The sequence below is a fragment of the Apteryx rowi genome, unplaced genomic scaffold (assembly GCF_003343035.1).
Source record: "Apteryx rowi isolate R43461 unplaced genomic scaffold, aptRow1 scaffold_27, whole genome shotgun sequence".
NCBI lineage: Eukaryota > Metazoa > Chordata > Aves > Apterygiformes > Apterygidae > Apteryx > Apteryx rowi.
Genome location: NW_020449085.1, coordinates 619,659 through 639,346, shown reverse-complemented (window position 1 = coordinate 639,346; position 19,688 = coordinate 619,659). Strand labels below are relative to the sequence as shown.

Here is a 19,688-nt window from a genome sequence, read left to right as displayed (position 1 = left end):
GTGCGGTGCAAGCGAGCGCTTTCCGCGGGGCAAGGGCTCCCCCTCGCTGCCGCCCTTCCAAGCAGCCTGCGGCTCGCACCGTTCCGCTGCGCTGCCCCGTGTGCTGCCTCTCCGCCCTTCCGGCCGCCCGGCTCTGTCCCGGGGGCGAACGCCGAGTTTAAGGACATAATCAAGTTTTCTCAGTTGTTTCCCAGCCGGCGCTTGGCTCGGAGCAATGATGCCGTTGTCTCTCCGTGGCAGGTATCTGACAGGGATCATGGTTTTTGCAAATGCAAATTTTAGTCCACCTTTTTTTTTTTAAAAAAAACAGTGCAAATTTGGATGAACTCTTCTTTATTAATACTGCAGCAATCTGGGGGGAAAGGAGAAACACACTCTCCCTTCCCTGGGGGGAAAGCGGAAGAATTGGGCCACGCTGCAACAAACAGCGATGCTCGTGCTCAGCTGAGGCTAGTGCCTCTGACACCAACAAGCCTTTCTGAGACAGAGAAGTTTGTTCCCTTCCCAGGCACTTGCATATGTGAGGGCTTAGCTCCAAATAGTTTGGGTTCTGCCTACAGCACTTTTTAAAGCGTGTCAGTGGGACGCCCTGGCTAGAAGCACGGAAACCTCCCCAGTGTGTCTCATCTGGTCCAAGACTGCAGTTACACAGACGCTTTTGCAGCCCAAGTGTGAGTTCAAGTGGTTTCCATATGCTTGGCTGGCACACAGTGAACAGGGTAGGAGAACTGCTCTGGCTGAAAAATTACATTTCTTCACGGTCTTTCCCAGCACGATCTGTTCCCTGACCAAACTCGCTGCAGGACTGTGCAAGCGTTAAGGGGGAATGGAAGTGGTGTCGGGGCACAGCCAGGCACCTGGGCCGGGGACTGCTTCTGACAACCAGCCAACGCTGTTGCTGAATGCAGAATTACCATCATCGCAACGGCACGTGTTTTTAATGTGGTTGCGCAAAGCCGTTATGGTAATGCAGGTCCCCAGGTGAGGAAGGCAATGAGCCGGCGGGACACCAAGGCTGCCCTGGAGCCCAGCCACACTTGTTATCTCCCACCTAGAGGCTATGCCTGGAGCTGCCTCTGATGTGCAAGCCAGGTTTCGCCACATGAAGACTTTGCTATAGGCAGCTTGTAGGGGGGAAGGCCCTGGCACCCTCAGCTTCAGTGAACGATTGCTTCGTGATGAATCAAATCAGCGTCTCTCTTGCAAACATCCTGTGAACAGCATGGGTAGCTGATGGTTTCACTATATGTTAGCGGGGTGACTGCCGGGACTGGAGGCTTTGGCCTTTGTGAAGGCGATGAACCTCACTCTCTCGGATATCCGGGTAGATCTAGTCTTTCCTGCCTCTAAGAAAACTCAGTCTCTCCCCAGTGTGTCCAGTATGTCAGCAGATAGTGGTCCCAAATGCATTCCCTCCTTTTCCAACAGTTATTGCTCTCTTTATCTTAAAATTCTTTTTAATGTTCACTTTAATGAGTGTGTTTGGTTAATCAGGCTTTTAGTGTTTTATTTTTAAATGGTGACTTAGTTCTCCATTCCCTTCTCTCTTGTGGTGCTGTTCTGTCTCACTCGATACAGCGCAAGCCAGGAGCCAGACTCAACTGGCTTAAATTAAGTAGAGGCTTTGCTCATAAAACGGTGAGCTACGAATCATGTTATTACTCTGTTTTGGGTATCTTTTCATTTGCGGTTTCAAAGGTGGAATATGACACAAGCTGCAGAGGCCCGTCTGCTATTTATTATGTTGCTGAAAGCACTGAGCCCTTTGAAAGGTGCTAATAGCAACCTATATATCTGATAAATACATTAACCATCATTGCTTGTGTCACAGGCACAGTCCCTAGGAAGGCACAGGCCCATCTTTGGCCTTCCTTCCTTACTCCGCACAACCCTGACGGGTCGGACCTGTATGGCTCGACACAAGCACACCCACGTCGGAGGAGGTGGCACAGACAGAGATGCCTCCGAGGGGCCAGAATTGCTGCTGAGGGAAAAATTCTCTCTTCCCTGCAGCCTGCATAGAGCGGGGAGCTGCAGTTTTTCTTTCATGCAAGCTTGCACCATTTTTTCCCCCTATAGTTCAGAGAAGTTTTCTGCTCCTTTTGAATAAGAGGAGAACTAGATCCACAGATTTCTGCTAGGAACAAACCGGAGGGATGGCGTTTCAGAGCTGGATGTTTGGCAGAGCTTTGTCACCGCCCACGCACAGGTAGGTGGGCTGGCGGCCAAGAGGTTCAGGGACCCAGCGAAGCTGTTTACGGGCTTGGTTTTGCAAAAAGGGATGGCAGCGAGAGAAGCTTCTTATTAAATAGGCTGGAGATAAGATCAGGTCTGTGCAGCGTTCACAGAGCGCACCTAGAGATGCGGGTGTGGGCAGCGGCACAGGGAAACGGGCCCCCACCCTGCTTGCTGTCCACGCAGAGGCACCTCAGGCCTTTGCTTGACTTCTGCAGTGCTGACGACGAATACGTTGTCCTCCTCGCTTTACCCCTCAAGTCTCCCCTCGCGCCGCTGCCCGAGCCCCGAGTCTTACGACGATCAAAACCTGTTACGTTGCGTAAATGCAGGCTCCAAGCACGGTCCTGACTTCTGCCGCTGCTCTCGCCCGGAGGGGGGGGAGCCGGGAAGGGAAGGATCCCGAGTTTGGGGGCAGGGGAAGTCGTTTGGGATCTCTCGCACAGAGGTCACCTTTCCTTGCTGTGCCAGGCCGTGCACGGCCCGGCGACAGCGCTGGGTGCAGGCAGAGCGGGGAGAATCGTCTCCCCCCTCTCCCCTTCCCTTCAGCCGGGCAGGAGGGAGCGCCCAGGTGTCAGCGCCGTGCTACTGGGGGCAGAAGGCAGCTGAGGGCACCTGCCCTGCACCCAGCCCTCTGCCCTGCCTCGTCCTTCCCGGCCCGGCCTGGGGAAGACGCTCAGCCACGGCAGGCCGGATCCCGCTGGAGGCCAGAGAAATTGCTGAGGAAGGAACAAAAAAGACTAAAACTGGCCTTTTCTGCTCCTTACCTAGAAGCCAGAGCTGGAAGCTGCCATTCAGCAGGTGCCTGTGGCTGCCTCCCCAGCCGGGCCAGGTTCCCTGCGGAGTCTGGCCCCGCTGCCGGGAGCCTTTGCGTGCAAGCAAGGCAAGCTGAAGGCTCCCAAGCCCCCAGCTCCGCTCTCCTCTTCCCCTTCCCATTTTCTCAGCGGCTCGGGCCAGGTTATCTGCATTTCTTTGGTTTCCCTGTAGGGCCCAGCCGTGAGGGTTCCCCCCCGGACGGGGGAAATGAAACGGCGTGGAGCACTGCGGAGCAGCCTATCTCCGAACCTACGGAAAACACCCCCCAAACTGTAAGAGGATTAACTTGGGGGGAACCGGGCCCGTCCGTTCAGTCAGTCACTCGCTCAGAAAACCGAGCGGCTGCGCCCCGTGCCCCGGCGGAACCGGCGCGCCGCGGCCGCGTTTCCGCGGGGCGCGGGCTGCCGCCGTGACGCGCCGGTGCGCCGCCCTTTCCCCTCCCCCGCGCGCAACATGGCGGCGCCCAGCGCGCTGCTGGACTGGTGCGTCCAGCACCTGCGCGGCGACTTCGGGCTGGACGTGGGCGAGGAGGTCGTGCGGTGAGCGGGGCCGGGGGGCTGCGGGGAGGCGTGGGGAGGCTCCCCCGCGGCACGGGGCTGCCCGGCCGCCCTGGAGGGGCCTGCGCGGCGGGGCCTTGCGGGAGCCACGGAAGGCCTCGCTCAGCGCCGGGACACCCCGCCCCGGGGCCCAGCGGGTTCCTCTTTCCCCTGCCCGCTGTGGCGACCGCGGTGGCCCCCCTGGGCCTCTTCGGGGGCCCCTCTTCAGGCCCCCCCCTCGGGTTTCCTCGGGAGCCCCCCCTTTGGGTCTTTTCTGGGCCCCCTCGGGCCTTTTCGGCCCCCCTTCAGGTCTCCGTGGACCCCCCCGGGTCCGGTGCCCCCCTCCCTATTAGGGTGCCCCGGCCAACGTAAATGGGAAACGCTGGGTTCGGAGCGGGGTTCGGAGCTGCCGTCGGGGCTGCCGCTCGCAAGACGGGGGCTCCCGGTGTCCGTCTCCCTCCGTGCGTTGGGGACCTGGGGACGGCCCGCGGCATCTGCGCGCCTCGCCTTGTCCCTCCCGCTGGCTCCCCGTGAGGGGACCAGGAGGGGGGCCTGCGCGAAGCGCTTTGGATTTGCGGGGTGGGAGATCGCAGGGAGGGGTGTCGCACGCCTATAGATAGGCGAAGAAAGGCACCCGGCTCTTTCTGTGCCTTTAAAGCAGGAACTTCCCATGGGCTTAGGTTTACAGTTAGATTTTTAAATTATGCGGGGGAAGCATGAGTCTCAGTGTGGGGTTTTTAGTATGCGGCAGAATTGACAGCGGGAATGTTGCTGTGCCTAGGAACAGGCTAAGAAAGATGGTTTATCTTCCATTTTTTCCAGTGAAACAGTAACAAGAGATTTCTCAAAGGGTATCTGTCCCTGAATTTCTCTTAGAAAATCCATCTCTTGCCACGGTCTCTTCAGCAGTCTGAAGGGGAAGAGTGCACGTGACTAGTTGCACGTGTGTGTGATTAGACTGTTGGTTTCCTGAGAGCAAAAGCCCTGTTACCCATTTTCCCCCCGGGCTGTCCTCCTGCAGGTACATCTTATCAATAACAAACGAGGATGAGATCCGGGAGTATGTCATTGACCTCGTTCAGGGGACCGATGGGAAGAAGAGTCGGTTTGTAGAAGAACTGCTGGCCAGGTGGCGGAAATCCTCTCAGCAGCCTTCTGAGCCTTTACCAGCATATCGGAAAAAGGAAGGTGAGAAGGAATTCAAGTGTCAAATAAGCTTGTCTCAACTGTTCTGTTTATAGACAATTATAGGGCCCTGAGGTACCTGTGGATAGTCCTATTTTTGTATGTCATTCAAGTTTAAAGCCAGTTTTCATTTGCCAGCTGGATGCAAGAGTTCAGGGACATCTTTCTCTTGCTGGTAGTTACCAAGTCTGTCTTTGTGGTTACGTGCTCTTCTAGAGACTTCAGAAGTGCCTCGGGCCGGAGACCAGGCGAAAAAGGGTAAACGCAAAGGAAGGAACAAACAGGAGACACCTGCATTTGCTGAGCCAAGTGTACAAGTAGAGGAAGTAAAAACCCCCCTTGACCTGGCCAAGGTGAGTGTATCTGGCGTGTGAGGGCAGAGAGGCTGCTGGAGTGTTGAGTGACTTTGTGGGTCAGTGGATCTTCAGGACGGATTATGAACCTGGGTTGGAAAGAGAGCTAATATCAAGCACTCTAACAAAAGAAGCGATTGAAAACAGAAATAAGCTTTCAGAGATATGAATCCTTTGTTATTGGAGTCCTGATGAAAGCAATCGTGTGCCTGAAAGCACGTTTGTGTTTTCCAGCTACCTCATTGCATCTAAGAAATATTTACCTTTCCAGGCAAACCTAGTCCTACTTATGTTTTTTAGCATCTCATCTACAGCGCTGCTTCTGTGAGATACATGTGCTTTGCTGGCAAGAGACCTTTCTTCGCTATTAGACAGCGTTTAGCGTGGCAGCCGTGAGCTATAACCTGAGCAAATACTTCGGCAGCTGTTGGGATGGATGAGTTGTACGATGTAAGGGCATTGCCAACAGGTTGTACAGTAGCCCAGTTGCAATGAGAGGGGCGGCTGTTTCCATATATCAATGCTGTTCAAAGCTGACAGCAAATTTGGGCAGACAGTGCTCACATTGTGTGTGTACAGGAGTCTTTCACTACTGTGGGGTAAACAACCTACCTGGGAATGGGGAGAAAAGTTGTATATGTTTGTGTCTGTAATGGAGAGTAAAATATCGATCATCAAGCAGTGAATATGTTAAAGCGGATTTTACTCCCTCTAAAGAAGCTTGAATGAGAGAGTGGACAGTGAAAATAGATGCTGTAATTAGTAATAGCAGGTATTTCTTTAAATCAGAGTTGAGAAGGTTGTGGAATTAACGAAGCCAGCGTGTGGGTGAAATGTTCCTATCTGCTCTATTCAAAACCTTCCAGTCATGCTGAATAAAGCTTTAATTGGCAATTGAAATATTGCAGGCTGCCAGGCTCCTGCTGTTTCAGAGAAAAGGCCTTGAGTGCTACATAGAGGAATCTGAAGAGCTGTAGCTAGTGCGTTTTCACTGGGCTTCAGCTTTGGTTTGGCAGTCTGGTTTGGCTGTTTCCCTCCCCTGCTCAGCTCCACTTCTGAATCCTTAGTGTTGAAATTTAGATGTTGAACCCTGTAAACAAAATTTTTTGAAGTACTCAGAAATACTTTGAACTCCAGTGAAAGAAACTGCAAAATATGAGAATAAAAACGCTAAAAAACAGGAAATCCAGCTGTTTCCAAGCAGCACGGTGCCATGCAGCAAACGTGAGTTGCCTTTCTTTATGCTTTTCTTTTATAGTTGACTAATGCCTTTTCTTTAGTAGTCTTGCTTTCAGTTCAGTAGAACCGAGCACATCAGTAAGCACATCAGGTATGAGGATATTTGCTGTTAAACGTTGTTGTAATTACCTGGACTGAATTTCTGGATTTTGTTTCTCGTGTGTTGGGTTTTGACCCTGAGCTTTACAGCTAGCTTGCTGAGAACCCAAGCTCCTTGCTTCCATACTGATCCAGCTGCAGAACAGTGGTCCCATTTTGTATCAAGAATAGCAGATAATTGCTATCTGAAGTGTAGGAGCGTGCTCTGCAAAAATAAGTGTGTGAGGGTACAGTGTGCCTGATTTATGTTAGATTTGCAGTGGAGTCCTTCATGCTATAAACATCAACCATACTGCACATCCTGAAATTAAATTCCAGTTTATCCAGGTGCAACCCTGACATGCAGTCACTGAATAACTGGATACTGGATAAATTGTGGAAATTAGAGTTACAGTTTTAAATTGAGGATTTTGTACTAGAGAAGCTGGAAGTGCTTAAAATGTTTGCAAAGGCAATCGTTTGAAAGGTAAAAGAACACATTCTTGAGACTGAGGGGTTAAAATGAACAGTGATGTGCTGTTTCATTGGAGTTGTCTTTTAACCTAATAAAACCACTGAAGAATCTCTGCCGACATTTGCTAATCGAGGTCACTTTATCCATTTTTGTACTTTCCTAACCGTGGTGTTTGGAATGGGTTGTGGCAATAAAGCCAGTTGGGCAGAGCTGGGGGAACTGGAAAGGCTGTGCCTACTGGTTGCTAAACCAGTAGCCTGGTGCTGTTGAGAACAGAGCATGAGCCAAGCTGGTGAAGACAACAGACAACGCAAGAGGTGTCCTAAAGCCACTGTACAGCACCATCACTGGGTAAAGCAACGTGGGAGGACCCTGGGAGCTAGAAGTGGTGCTAGCTGGGCTGCGGGTCAGGGAGCTGGAGTGATTCTTTAGCATGCAGCAACTAGAAAAAGTGAGTTGTTTTTCTGTAGTGAATCAAAGTAGGTTTTCTGGGAAAGAGATTCTTAGAAATCCTCTTCTTTCCTATATGAGAGAGAGTCTCTGCAGAGGAGAGGCAAAGAAGCTGTCCTTGAGCTGCAAGAGGGTTTTCAAGTGTGTCACTGATATGACAAGTAGGAGGTGGAGAGTACATTTGTACTGGAGTGATGCTTGCTGAAACAGCTAAGGGTAATAAGTCGTAGCTTTTCTTGGTCGTGGCTAGTGTGCAGTTCATGGCTGAAAACTGTCTCCTCTAGTGTTATGAGGTGGATTTGTGCCTGGAGTGTGTTGTGCTTACTTTCAAAACACCAGTTTTTGAGCATTGCCAGAGAAATGGTATCAGGCTCAAGATGGCTTTGGTCTGTCCCTATGGAGCGATTTCTGTGTTCTGTGTTGTTATTTGTAATTAATTCCTCCCCGTGATTCATGTCTCAACTGATACCTGCTGGAGATGTCGTGGTGAGAGGGAACCCTTTGTTTCTTTGATCAAGATGCAAGGTCCCTCCCTCAGGGAGAAAATGGGCAATTCTGCTGTTAGACGGTTAATCCAGCCATCATCCAAAATATCTTGCTTCATTCCTGATCAGGGTTTCTCTGCCTCAGCTTAAGCCAAACCTTAGATATGCAGTCCTTGAGTAGCCTTTGAGAGTAAGTCTGGGAGTAGTTGGGCTGCTATTTGAAGCTGTTAAATATCAGTCGATAATACAGGTCCTGGGGACTGACAGCACTGCTACTACCTAGACCCAAGCAGTTTCAGCTTACAGAGGCAGCGAACGTATCAAATGGATCTGCAACATCCTTTTGTCCTTGTTTTGTTTAGATTGCTTAGATCTTTCCTGGCAGTCCTAAGCTTGTCTTTCYGTTGTCTTGATTTGAATCTGGGGTCTGGTCCAAGTTTCATTTCAGTCAGGCAGAAGGATGAATGTCTGAGTCTCTCCAGTCTGTTCAAGGGTGGGCGCTTTCTCTTTGCTGCTGGGTTGCAGTGTGAATGCAGCTCGTTTTCTTTGCTTCTCAGGCACAGGAGACCGGCAGTGGAGTCAACAGCAGTAGTAATTCCTCTAAGAAGAAGGCCAAATACGTCAACCTGTATACCAAGGAAGGACAAGACAAGCTGGCCGTCCTCATCCCTGGGCGTCACACCTGTGAGTGTCTGGGTCAGAAGCACAGGCTCATCAACAACTGCTTGGTTTGCGGGCGCATCGTCTGCGAGCAGGAGGGCTCCGGACCCTGCCTGTTCTGTGGGACGCTGGTTAGTAATGAGGTGGTTTCGTTTGCCATGTTTAAATGCAGCATGTTGTGCCGAGGGGTTTGAAATGGCTCGGGGCTGAATTAGCCTCTTGGCTTCTCCTCTTTTATCAAAGCTCCTGTGGTGAACTGCTCCAAGCTCTAAAGCTGTGCAGGAAGGAGCCTGTACCACCTCTCTCTGGGGGAAGGAGAATTGATGTGGCTTTGAGTTACTGTGTGCTTCTCTTGTGATGGACTACATCAGAGAGAGAGGAGAGGTTTCCCACATAATTTACGTCACTTTGGAGCTTGCCCGATATATGGCAGTGTCCTGTGGTTGTCCTGTGTACTGCACTGGTGCCCAAAATGTGTGCGAAGCTTCAGCCCTGTCCAGGGCACAGCCCTGCTTGGCTTGTACAGAGGAGGAAGCTCTGCCAGGGCCCATGTGCTGACTTGTTTCCTACAGCGCTCGTGCTATGTGCGTTATTTCGAATATCTGGTATGTCCTGTATTTGGTTGAAAGGGCACTTTTTGGAGGAAGAAGGCAAGGATAGGTATCATGCAATATATTACAAGTACTCGCAGCCTGCATGCACAGTCATAGGGTCTATGGCTTTGAAACCTTCAGCAAAGATTTCCTTTTTCCAGATGTTTGTTAGCTGTTAACGAGCTCTTCGAGAATCATGTTCCAAGTGAAGGATGCTGAATTTAGTTGCTTTTATTATTATAGTTTTTAACTCTAAATTGATTTTCTTTTAAAATTAAAAATTCAAGTTATATTTGTCCTCTGGACAAGACAGTGATTATAGGTTCAGTAAAGTTAACTTCAGGAGAGAAAAAATCAAATGTTTGGGTGGAGAAAATATTTTAAATCAGATTGGTAACTGTTTTTAAAGACCTATTTAACTACAAGTGACTAACCAAGAGGAAGGACCTCTCTGTTAAACACTGCTTATCCACTCAGGGGAATTCTGAGTGCATTTCTCATCGTTTGAGATCACCTAACAGTGTGTTCACCCACAGAACCAAGAAAGACCAAGCTGTACATGGCTTGTTTTTAGAAATATAAATATAGAACAAGCTTTCAGGATTCCCCCTATGTAAATAACAGAGAAGGAAACAAGGTGTGGACTATCTTGACTGTCTTTACCAGCTTGCCTTGAGCTGTTGTCTAAGGCTCCAGAGCTGGTCAACCATGTGATGTCCTTTCTAATCTTCATTTTTTTCCTTAGGTATGCACTAAAGAAGAGCAGGACATTCTTCAGCGGGACTCAAACAAGAGCCAGAAGTTGCTGAAGAAGCTCATGGCAGGTTAGTAGCAATTGTATGCCATTAATATAATGAACCCATTGGTTATGCAGCAGCAGGAGCCCTGTTCTACCTCACTGTGCTACACATTGGACTTGCCCTGATGTTGTGTAAGATTGAGACTGTATATGTTCTTGTCTGTAAGTTGTTTAGATGTGTTCATTTGAATTGTAAAGAATTGTTCGCAAAGTCTAAAGGAAATTCCTTCTAAGAAGCTGATACCTCAATGTTTCTCTGAGATGTAAATTCCCAAGACAGTCTGTGAACTCTCTGTGCTTCAAACCTTACCTGACCCACTTGCTCCTGTTTCTGCATGGTGTCTGTGACGGATATTAAAAGGATAGCTAGGAAGCTGCCTCATCATATCCTCTCAGTAAGCACTCGGCAGCATTTCTGGAATTCAGTGGAGGTGATAACTGCAAGTGTCAAATGACAACGTATAATTTGTGTACCCAGAAGCCCCAAGGCTGCTTGTTAGGCATTCCTGAATCAATCATATGAACTGGACCACTGCAGTCCTTGAAAATTAGGATAAGTCCCATGTGGAATATGTGCTATGGAAGATGAAGTGCTGCTATCTGATTTGCTGGGTCTACAGAGGTGTTGGTTAATTTTTCTAATGATTCTTCTCGTCTAACACTTGTCTTGGGAGCTAAAAATAGGAACAGAGCCAAGGAAAACAAAAGGAAATAATACCCAGTCTCCCAGTGAAGACCTGTGCATTATGGGGATGTTTGTCTGAGTTGAGTTGAAATATATCCAAGGTCGCCGTGTTCTTGGTTGAAAAATAGACTTTGCTGAAGAACCAGGGGAGTATTTACTCTAGGTCTCAGCGTCAACTTCTCTAGAGCTGCTGAGATGCAGGAGGTATTGTAAATCCTTGAGCATAATAGCTGATCACAGAGTCAATCTGTGTATAATCTCTCTGCAGAGATCCTGATGTACTTCAGGATCCCATTTTCTTACCCAGTTACTGGTCTTTGCTTCTGCTGTGTCTTGCTTTCTGCTTTATCTATATAGGTGAAAGCTGAAATATGTCTAGCTGCTTGTCTCAGGAGTGGAAAAAAGTGGATCAGTAACAACAGAGGAATACAGGCTTTTTTCCTTCCCTGAATTTAATCCCAGGCATTAGGCTGTGTGATGTCTTCTGTGAAATACATTGGTTTGTTCCACTGTGGGCTGTGATGCAGACAATTTTTTCCTTTTTTTTGTGTTTGTTTTGTTTTTCCTGCCCCTTGCCGTCATGATAAGAAATTGGAGATTGTTGTTGGGAATAGATTTCTCCGTCTCTCCCTATGGCTGGTCTCAAAAACCTGCTAAGGGATATTGGGGGAGGATTTCATTTGTGAGAAGCTCATACAGCAGCAGATATGGGACTTGCTCTGTGCATCAGTGGCGGTTGTCAGTGATCTCGTGTGACCAAGAGTGCCCTCCTTGACATCTTCAGTGTCTGTTTTTGGTGGTAACAACAGTCAGGAAATAATTTGGCTTTTGGGAGGAGACTTAAGGCCTGTGGTTGAGGATGGGCAGACTGGACTGACCAAATTGCTAGGGAAAGGCAAAGGAGAATCAAAGAGCAGTGCCTTCTCTCTAAATACTTCCTAGTCATGGCCACTGTGGTCACCTATTCATCTTTAGGGGAAGGAATCTGTGAAAGGGGCTAGAGGGGAAATCAAGGCTTGGACTGGTTTAAAAAGGATACTGATCTTGGTGCAAGATACCTCTTCTAGYTCCTTTAATGATATTTGTTTTGGGGGCTGTTTCTGCAGCCAGGCCCATCAGATTGGGGTTTAAACAGTTGGCCTGTCTCATAAGATTGAGCTGTGATTTGTTTTGTATCTCAGGCGCTGAAAGTTCAGGGAATTTGGAAGCTATAAGCAAGGACTTACTGCCTCGACAAGAAGCCAGACTCAAAGCAGGCCTGGAGATGGCTGTGAAACACAAAGACAAGTTGTTGGAATTTGACAGAACAAGGTAAGGTACTAGTTGAGACTACCATGAAATTAAATAAATTATCTGGGAGGCAAAGCTGCCTTTAACTGAAATGTTATAGAGTTCCTTGTGAAACCTGGGCTGTTGTAGGTACAGACACATTCACGTTGGAGTTTGGCCTTCACATTCACTGGAACAAGAACCAAGACATGGTGGTGAGAGGGAGGTGTGTTGACCATGGTTCCTGCAGCCTGTAGTTGTGTTTTCCAGTCCTAAACTGGGGAAAGGCCCTTTCATGGTGGAAGGGGAGCAAAATCCCTGAAGCTGGGACCCATGGTCYGCATAGGATGCGCTCCTTATTAAAGGTGGGAGCAATTGGGATCTGTGTCAGGCTGCTGCATGGCTCTCAAATGGGTTCCATTTGGATGTCCTTGCTTGTGTCCCTGACAACCTAGCTCTCTGGAGAGCAYAGGAAAGAGATAGGGAGGCAGGGCTGGGCCAGGCAGAGCAGCGTGACTGTCCCTCTGTGCTCGTCATCTACCATTGTGGTTCTTTCTGGCCAGTGTGCGTCGAACCCAGGTCATTGACGATGAATCGGATTACTTTGCTACGGACTCCAACCAGTGGCTTTCCAAGCAAGAAAGGGAGGCCCTCCAGAAGAGAGAGCAGGAACTGCGGGAACTGCGCCATGCCTCTCGGCTTGCCAAAAAAATCACCATAGACTTTGCTGGCAGGCAGATCCTGGAGGAGGACAACAGCATGGCTGAATACCACAGCAAGTGAGTGATGTTGGCAGCGCAAAGGCACGCCCAAGAGCAGGGAGGTGAAAATCGTTGCTGATGGTGGCCTGGCTGCCTCTGGAACAGCAAATGTAAGGAAAGCTGAGCAAGCTTTTCTTCCTTGAGGGTCTTTGTGGGTTGCAGCATATCTCTTTCAGCACAACTCTGCTGAGATCCCCTCCTAAGCCCAGCTATGTGAGACTTGTAGGGAGTTGCATTAGCTGACGTGTCTGTTAAAGCTGCCCTGGAACGAGATGTTGCAGAAGGACTATATCAACAGAACCAATTCATATCAAATTCAAACCAGGCTGAGGTTCTGTAGTAGATAAGAGTGACTGTTCAAATTAGAAATCGGACTGAGCAAAGAAATCATCTAGTTAGGGGAGGTGGTAAAAAAAAAAGTGCTTTGGGTTGGAAGTGTTTGAGAATGGAGCAGGTAGACATTACCAGAGGAAAGCAGGGAATTTTCATGAGTCTTGTTTGTGCTTGCAGACTGGATGAAACCATTGAAGCCATTAATTGTGGCACGCTGGGCAAGCCAGTTGAGAGCCCAGAAGCCAAGACGACTATGAGTTCTGGCGTTTTAGTGAACCCCCGTCTTCTTCAGCCTGCGCCTTTGGTCAGTACGGGTTGAGTGATTTATCCCAGAATAATGACTAACTCGGGAGGAGCTGGGCTTAAGAATTGTGACTTCTAGCATGTTTGTAGTACCTCTTTCCTCCCCTGTGTCATGGAGATCTTCATTAGCTGTCTGAGCTGGAGACAGAGAAAGTTTGCCAAAACCCTGCTCTGTTCCTTGCTCTTTGGAGGTTTGGCCTATTTGGGTTTCAGTCTCCTGCCTCCTTTTCAGAAACCTGGAAAAATTTCTGAGTCAGCCTAAGGTTGTGTCACTTTTTCAGCTCTATTTATGAAGCCTTTTCTGCCAGATTTCTCATTTCCACTTGGCATAAGTTCTGTCCTCTGATTCCATTTTAACCATGGTGTACTTGGCGCAGGCTAAGCATTTTGGAGGTTGAATGATTACCAGTGCAAGTGCTGTGTTTTGAGTGTTGACAGCTGTGAATATGCTTTGAACATTGTATCTTCCCACGAATGCTTTGGGAGCCCAGTATATAGTTTTATTCTTTAAATCAGTAGCTGAGCTTTGGTGCGTATAAGGGGAGAGCTGCACAGAGTGGATTCACTACCTTGCTTTTACTCCTGCCAAAGTATGGGATGTAAACACAGCATTCTGCTCGCAAGGAAGAAAGAGTAGAGTGATCTCAATAAGAGCARTACCTTAGTCCTTAAGTGAAGGAAGACTTCAAATAGGATTTGCACTTGGTATACATTGTTACTTGAGAGAAAGACTAACCTTTTTCCTCTTTGTTTTGACCACACTGAAGTGGGTGGACCAAACTGGTTCGCTCCCGCACAGGAAAGCCATCCATTCTACGGACACCGGAAATGAGTCTGGCTCAGAGAGGAGCAGGTTGCGGATTCAGGATCGAGAGTTACAGGAAATCTCAGATGATGGTTGGTGCCTCAGCATGCACCAGCCTTGGGCTTCCTTGCTCGTAAGAGGAATCAAAAGGTAAAGGAGTGACTGAACTGTGGTTTACCCTGACCAGCTCTTGTTTCAGAGGTGAGATGGGAAGTTGTGTTCCTCAGAGGACCTCTGTGGACTCGATGGCATTGTACAGTGACTGATACCTACAGATAGCTCCAAGTTTTTGCTGTCTGTTGTTCCATGGGCTTATCTAGCACTCTAATTTGAAACGTTCCTTTTCTTGAGGGGGAACAGCTGTGAAGGATGTGTAAAAATAGGAAGCTACACATCCTCATCCAGTGTACTGATGATCTGAGAAGCCTGTTTTTTTCATGAAAATAGCTAACCTGGAAGGTGCAAGCTTCTGCACAGTGGGTAAATTTAGAGACAGGCTGAGATTTCTGCAGTAAAGTCAGGGCATACCTTCCTGGAATTTCAAGGGTAAATAAGCTGAAAATGTCTTGTCCATCTTAAAGGAGCCAACAATGGCACCAGGCTATTAAAAAAACGCTTTCTACCACCTGCCCCCTCTGGCCTAGGAATCAGGTTCTGAAGAGAAGATCCTTCAGCCCAGCATCCCTGGCAGATCAGTACTCCTTTCTACTATTAATAAAGAACAAAGCATCTTGTCTTCTTTAGCCTTTATTTTCCTTTCCTTCAAAGGAAGGTGCAGGTGGTCTGAGGAGGTTGTCGTCGGATGCCTAGTGCCCGTACTGGCATCCCTGAGAACTACAGCTAGTGACGGCTTCATAAGGATGCGCGGCCCTTTATTACTCCCTAGATTGCATGCTTACTATGCATAGCTTTTTGAGCTTGTAAGTGAATTGTATGATCAGATTGTCCTACACATGTGTCCAAAATATTGTTTTATTTGCAGAGGATCAGTGTCCTGTTTCGCTGTTGCTCTAAAGCAATGAGAACATGCTTTGCTTGTGGTGTTATTTCTTGCCCATCTCAGCTTCTCTCTGTAGTGCTGACATGTTGCTTGAGTTTATAATATTCTTTCTTAGGGCAAAGCTTAGTAACAGAAATTAGGTAGTGAATTGGAAAATCTATAAACTGGAAATCTGTCGATGCAGGATTTCCGATGAGATTTAAGCTCTAAATTCTCCTTTGTTCTCTCTAGGGTGGAGGGCAGGACCTGGTACACATCTCACAGAGGCAGGTTATGGATAGCAGCTACTGCTAAACGACCGTCCCTTCAGGAAATCTCTGAACTGGAGGCCACCTACAGAATGCTGCTCCGGAAAGGTGAACTTCTCTCCTTGGGCCTTTGTATTATTTGGTACATTGAGCCACGTAATGAGCAGTGTCAGAAAACCCTCTCTGCTGAGCGGTTATTACTGCTTCTCTTTTTAACCTTCTGTCTGCTCTTGAAATTCTCTTCCTCCTTTCTGCATTTCATCAGCTGAATGGGCACGGTGGCAGATTTTAACTCCATCCTTTTGCTGGTCAGATACTCCAAGCACAAACACTGGCAAATTGCATGTGGCTTCAGCGGTAACTTTTGTCAGCAGAGGACTTCAGTCTGTTCTGTGCTCAAGCAACAAGATATTGAGTGTGTGCTTGTGTGTGTGTGCATGTGAAGTGGCTTGTGTTTCAGTTTGTTTACAGGGACGTTAAATGCTTTTCATATATTCTGACCTTGTGAAAATTGGGAATGAAAAGCTGCAGGTCCCCATGAAGATGTTATTCTCTCTCATGAGAGTCGGTGAATACTGGCAGCTGCCACACTGCACACCTGTTAGTACAGTATTTCTGCATATCACCTGGCTTAAATGCCATACAGCAGGATTGTCTGCTGCCTGATCAGAGCAAGGAGCTCTTCCTGCGCTATATGTTCTTCTCTCAGAAGCTAAGTAGGGCAAGGTATATAGAATTAGTTCTGTCAGCCTTCATCCTGTCATGGTGAAGATCCTGAGCCTCTTACTATTCTTGACCCTACCTTTTCATTTGCTTTAACGTGCAAGTTTACTTTGTGAAAACCTTCCAGTCTCTTCTGGTCTTCATGGACAGTTGGCTGTTGCTGTCTGTGGGCTAACAGGGCAGATTGATCACTGCAGATCCCCACTGAGCAGTCAAGCTGACATTGGTAAAATGGACCATCACAGTTTGGGAGCAGGGCACGCTGATCAAAAACACCAGCCCTGCACAGACGAAGCTCAAGATTGCATGAATAGGGCTGTGTACACCCTTTGCCTTTATCGTCACACATCTGGCTTAAGTCAGAGCCCTAGGGCCAGGCTCGCCTGGGCAATGTGCTCTCTCTCCAAACATAGGAAAAGAACTACAGGGTGTTAAAATTGTTTCATGTTTTCTCGTGCCTCAATCTAGGAGAGCACTGAGGGAGGGAAGCTTGTATTTTTAACCAAGGGCACCTGAATGCTAAAGGACCCCAGCTATGTATGTAGGCACACTTTTAAGATATTTTTCTTTTGACGCAGATGTGGAATTTCCAAGTGATTATCCCTCAGGGTGCCTCCTAGGCTGCGTGGACATGACTGACTGTTTGTCACAAGAGCAATTTAATGAGCAGGTGAGTACAGCAAAAAAGCCTCTACAAGCTGGTATTAGCCAGCAATCTTTTAAAGTAGCAATTCTCACTTCATGTGACGCTCTGGAGAAGCTATTGAATAAAGATTTTAAAATGCAAAGAGGGAAGACACTGATATCATATAGTGCTGTGTGACTAGCAAAAGAATGTGCCAAGAGAATGCATTCCAATAATGGTGGAAAGGAACTGTGGACTAGTATAGACCAAATTCATGGTCAGCCTTTCTCGTAGTAAGATAGTCTGGCTGAAACTAGTTTCTCATATAGTGTCAGACTTTTTTCAATAAGCTTTGTAAAGCTGATGTTTAGTACTTGTATCTGTTTAACTAAGTCAACTCTGGCTTGGGAGACTGTGCAGTAAGGACTCTTGACAGCCATTGCTTCCCTGGTGACATGAACAGATGTAGCACTGGAACGCTCTGGTTACGGTGAACTGTGGAAGACAGGAAGCTACAGCACATTAACGTATTCCCGTTTTGCATCCTCATTTTGCAAACTCAGGAGCTCACGTCTCGTCTGGATGTAACTTCTAAAGCACTGATTGTTTCTCCCATAGAAACTTCATGGGGTCCAGACAGACAGAATTTCTGCAAAGTTTTGCTTACCCAGGCAACAATTTTTGCTATCRCTAGCTATAACCATGCCATTCTTCCTATCTCAGGAAGTGAGATTCCTATCTCAGGATTCTCTGGATTAGGAAGTGTCAAGTACCTATTTGGTTGCTGTTGGAGAGCAATGAACAACTCCTTAAGCGTGTCCAGAAGAGACTTTGCAGTTACTGCAATGGTATGTGAAGGGGCTAGGGAACTCTGCTCAGGAGTGTGGGACCACTGAAAACTGCAGCGATGGTGGTGCCATGCCACAGGGTGTCATCCCTGGCCTGTGGTGCTGGCTGGATCAACTAGCCCTCTTTATAAGAAAGGCCTTGAACCAGGCCGAGCTCTGGAGGGAGGGAGGATGCCACCATCTCAAGGTGCGTGGAGTGCCTGGTGCTTCTCCCTGGAGTTGAATGTCACGGTGGCATCATTGGTGGGATTTGTGCTCTGGCTGAGGCACTGAGTCGCCAAGAGAAGGAACTGTGGGAGGAGGTGAGCACCCTCCCATCAGAGAGGATGAGGAGGAGAGTGACAGGGTGTTTGCAGAGACCCTGCAGAGGGGAGAGTCTGAGCCCCAAGATACAGGGAAGGAGCTACACTTGAACAGACAGTGGATCAAGACTTCCAAGGGAGTTGAGGGAGGCTTAAGTGGGCCCCTTGCTGAATGAAGCAGGTAATTTGGTGACAAGGGACACAGATAAGGCTGAGGTACTCCAAGCCTTCTTTGTCTCAGGCTTCACCAACAAGATCTCCCAGAGATCTTGCACTTAGAGGCAGGGTTCAAGGAGGAGAGGAACTACTAGTAGTGGAGGAGGCTTGAGACAGGAGTCTTTTGAGACAACTTGACCTATACAAGTGCATGGGAGCTGATGGGATGCATCCAAAGGTGCTGAGAGATGTCTTTGCGAGGCCACCCTTTTTTTTTGAAAGGCTGTGGAGGTCAGGGGAGGTCCCCAATGACTGGAGAAAGGCAACTATTACATCCATCTTTCAGAAGGGCAAGAAGGATGATCCAGGGCCCTTAAGCTAGTAAGCTTCACTTTGGTCCTTGGAAAGTACATAGAGCAGTTCCTTTTGGAAGCCATTTTTGGGCATACGAAGGAGGAGGAGATTGGGAATAGCCAGTATGGATTTATCTAGGGTTAGTCCTGCCCGACTAACCTGATTACCTTCTATGATGAAAAGGTTAGAACAATGAATATCTTCTACCTTGTCTTTAGCAAGGCTTTCTGTGTGTATCTGTGTTGGGACATTACAGTGGGTAGGTGGACTGCTGGAGTTAAAAACTGGCTGGATCATTGGGCTCAAAGTGCAGTGATTAATGGTTCATAATCTCCTTGGAGGCTGGTTTCTCAGGGGTCTTTCCTGGGACTTCTCATATTTGATATCTTTAGCAGTGACCTGGAGAGGGAGATGGAGTGCCCCTTAACAAGTTTTTGAATGCCACACTTGGGAGCAGTCAATATGCTCAGCAGCAGGGCTGTCATTCAGAGGAACCTGGACAGGCTGGAGGAACAGGCTGATCTGAAATTCCTTGAAGACCAACGCCATGCCTTGCACCTGGACTAAACCCCTGCAACGGTGCTGGGGAGCAGCTCTGCTGAAAGGGCGCTGGGTGTTTTAGTAGCCAACGAGCTGAACATGAGCCAGCAGTGTGCCCTGGCACTGAGGAAGGCTAGCAGCATCCTGGGCTATGTTGACACCAGTGCAGTTAGTAGATGGAGGGAACTGATTATTCCCCTTTGCTCAGCACAGGTTAGGCCACATCTGGAACACCACGGCCAGTTTTAGGACCTCAGCACAAAAAAGATGTTGATAAACTAAAGTGAGTCCAGTAGAGGCCACCAAGATGGTCAACGGGCTGAAGCACAGGCCCTGTGAGGAGAGGCTGAGGAAGAAGGCTTTGGAGGAACCTCCTAGTACCTGCAAGGAGGTTATGGGGAAGACAGAGACAGGCTCTTTTTTGAGGTACATGGCAGAAGGACAAGAGACAAGGGTCATAAATTGTAAAGAGGTTTCAATGTGACTTAAGGAAAAAAATTTCCCAGAATGACAGCCAAGCATTGGAGCAGGCATTGCCCAGAGAGGCTATGCAGTCTCTACCTATGGAAGTTTTCAGGATCTGACTGGACAAAGCCCTAAGCAATCTGGCCTGATCTGAGGGTCAATCCTGCTTTGATCAGGAGGTTGGACTAGTGACTCCTGAGATTTCTTCCAACCTGAATGAGTCTGTGATGCTGTGACTGACTTTATGCCTAAAATCTGGAGCAGCTGATTTCTTTAGGGTGTATTTTGTTAACATACAGAGTTCATATTTAGTAACAAGCAAGACATAGCCATTCTTGATACTGTTTCATGTCTATTCGCTCCACTG

General features: G+C 48.2%; 1 protein-coding gene across 4 annotated transcripts in view; it reads left to right on the top strand.

Annotated features, from left to right (window-relative positions):
- The first annotated feature begins 3,474 nt into the window (after nt 1–3,474).
- The window catches only part of TRIP4 (thyroid hormone receptor interactor 4), a 36,477-nt gene continuing 20,263 nt past the window's right edge, over nt 3,475–19,688 (top strand). For 2 of the 4 annotated variants that reach the window (XR_003253903.1, XR_003253902.1), the window contains exons 1-11: nt 3,475–3,590; nt 4,609–4,775; nt 4,989–5,125; nt 8,410–8,643; nt 9,851–9,929; nt 11,771–11,900; nt 12,422–12,637; nt 13,130–13,256; nt 14,023–14,210; nt 15,292–15,416; nt 16,610–16,701. Coding sequence is in view for 2 of the 4 variants with exons in the window: in XM_026068231.1 (XP_025924016.1) it covers nt 3,505–3,590; nt 4,609–4,775; nt 4,989–5,125; nt 8,410–8,643; nt 9,851–9,929; nt 11,771–11,900; nt 12,422–12,637; nt 13,130–13,256; nt 14,023–14,210; nt 15,292–15,416; nt 16,610–16,701 (1,581 nt within the window). In the remaining 2 variants the exon portion in view is untranslated. The remainder of the gene's footprint in view (nt 3,591–4,608; nt 4,776–4,988; nt 5,126–8,409; nt 8,644–9,850; nt 9,930–11,770; nt 11,901–12,421; nt 12,638–13,129; nt 13,257–14,022; nt 14,211–15,291; nt 15,417–16,609; nt 16,702–19,688) is intronic. The other 2 variants (XM_026068231.1, XM_026068233.1) reach the window with 2 other exon arrangements.